Source organism: Austrofundulus limnaeus, unplaced genomic scaffold (genome assembly GCF_001266775.1).
Source record: "Austrofundulus limnaeus strain Quisiro unplaced genomic scaffold, Austrofundulus_limnaeus-1.0 Scaffold1124, whole genome shotgun sequence".
Lineage (NCBI taxonomy): Eukaryota > Metazoa > Chordata > Actinopteri > Cyprinodontiformes > Rivulidae > Austrofundulus > Austrofundulus limnaeus.
The window spans coordinates 103907-105954 of record NW_013953526.1 but is presented as its reverse complement, the minus strand read 5'-3'; the positions used below and the strand labels follow the sequence as shown (position 1 = coordinate 105954).

The following is a 2048-nucleotide window of genomic DNA, read 5'->3' as shown; positions in this document are numbered from 1 at the left end:
CTTATTTTGTGTTTCTGTAATAATTATAGGGAAAATATTACACCAGCAATTATTTTATTACCCTTTAAATTGATTTCTGGAGATTATCCAAGGTGCTTCATGACCCATAATTGGGTCAAAGCCCAACTTTGGGAACCAAAGTGCAGTGGTTCACAAATTTTTCAGCTTTTGATTCACAAAATAACAGTAGCAGAGACCTGAGCCCCCAACTATTTTTAGATGATAAACATTTTTATCAGGTCAATAAAACATGGGCATAGAAACAATATTAAATTTATCCATTTTAAATATACTAACCTCACTCCTTTGTAACAWYKAAGGCAAAAATGTAATTAATTCAGAAAATCTTGTCAGGACCCCACTTTGATGTTTCGGGACCCCACTTTGGGTCCCGAGCCCAACTTTGGGAAACACTGGGCTAGACTATTATGACTTTAAACTTGTAATATTTTGACTTTATTTTTATACGACTTTAATGTTGTAATATTATGACTTTATTCTCGTAATTTAAAACAAATCGTGTTGTGTGGCCCTAATACTCCATCATACAAGTTCAGTCATGTCAGTGGAAAACTGATTTAGAGTTTGATCTTACTCTGCTGCATCTGGAGGGCTTTTCTCAGCTTCTGCTTTAACGTCTGGGCTCTCCTTTTCACTCTCCTCTGCTGTTGTGTTACCTGGGGTTTGGAAAATCACACAATTAATGAATTATCAAAAGGGACACACACACACATGCTCCTAAACAACCTAAAAGTAAGAAAGTATTTCCTTTCTACACTGCTATAGGAGAGAAATGAAAAAGGTTTGGAAAAACTTCAGGGAACCAGTCTGATCCGGTTCAAACTGATCCCTCCTGCAGCCGGTCTCTGGGGTTTGTTGGAATAAATGTGTGTAGCTGTGGACAGCCAGCAGCACGACACACAGCAAGTCTGTTTGCTTCGATAGAAAAGCAAAGAAAAATTAAAAACATATTTTTGTTTTAACTAAGTTTTTATTTCTAAACCCTCTTCAGCGTTTCAGCAGAAGAATAAAAAGTAAAAGAGGAAAAGATGTGAAAGGTTAAGCCCTCTAACCAAAGCCCTCTGTAGAATAAAAAAGTCACTGTGTGGTGCAGTCAACTAGAAACAGTGTGACGTTACAACATGGATGAGCTCTGTGCTGAAGTTGGGTCTAATTAAATGCAGCTGGGTGCCTCCTGCAGAAACACACTGAAGCTGCAGGAAAACAAACTGACCCAGTTTCACAGCTGCTAATCTAAACATGGACAGAGTCAGACAAGGAAACTCTGTAGTGTGACTTAAAAATAACTAAAACTAACAAAAACACTTATTTACTGAACACATTTCCTCCAAATCTGTTCAAACCTGACTGAGTTCTGCTGAAGATGTTCACAACATTCAGTTCAACCACACTTCTCAATGTTTAACTAGTCAACAGGGGTTTATGGTAACCAAGTACTTTTACTTTGTTACACTACTTCAGTTCTTTTTTGAGGAGCTGTAATTTTACAGTATTTTATATATATTTTTTATTACATTCAAATTTAAAACCTGGTTACTCGTTACAAATTAAATCCGTCTGAACTGTTTCTGCACTGTAAAAAATGAAGTGTTGAAACTGAGGAAATGTATAAATTACTTAATTTTATTAACTAGGTTTCAGTGGTGGGCAGCGCTAATCCGAAATTTAGCTCCGCAATTTCTAAAGCGCTTATGAAAATATTTAGGTCCTAATTTTAAAGCGCAAGWTCAATTTGACACTTACTAGCTGACAAAAATTCATGTACAATATATACACAACACTGCCAACTAGAGGTGTATGAATACTTTTACAACTTAATCCTTCAACCTCTGATTGCTGGAGATGTGATTTCCTGAAACAGACCTTTAGCTCCTGGTGTAAAAATTAAAAAGTTGTTGAGGATTGCTAGTTCAGCTGCTTCTTTGTCTTTTTCTTTTGTTTGTTGTAGACCGGGAGGAGGCCCCGAGGAAGACCCAGGACACGCTGGAGGGACTATGTCTCTCGGCTGGCCTGGGAACGCCTTGGGG

The 2048-nt window shown here is 37.5% G+C and overlaps 1 protein-coding gene across 1 annotated transcript in view; it reads right to left on the bottom strand.

Moving 5' to 3' along the window:
- suco (SUN domain containing ossification factor) overlaps positions 1–2048 on the bottom strand; it is a gene marked incomplete in the record, with an annotated part of 88481 nt that overhangs the window by 17240 nt on the left and 69193 nt on the right. Inside the window, 1 exon segment of the mRNA XM_014030831.1 lies at positions 596–677. Coding sequence (XP_013886285.1) covers positions 596–677 — 82 coding nt within the window.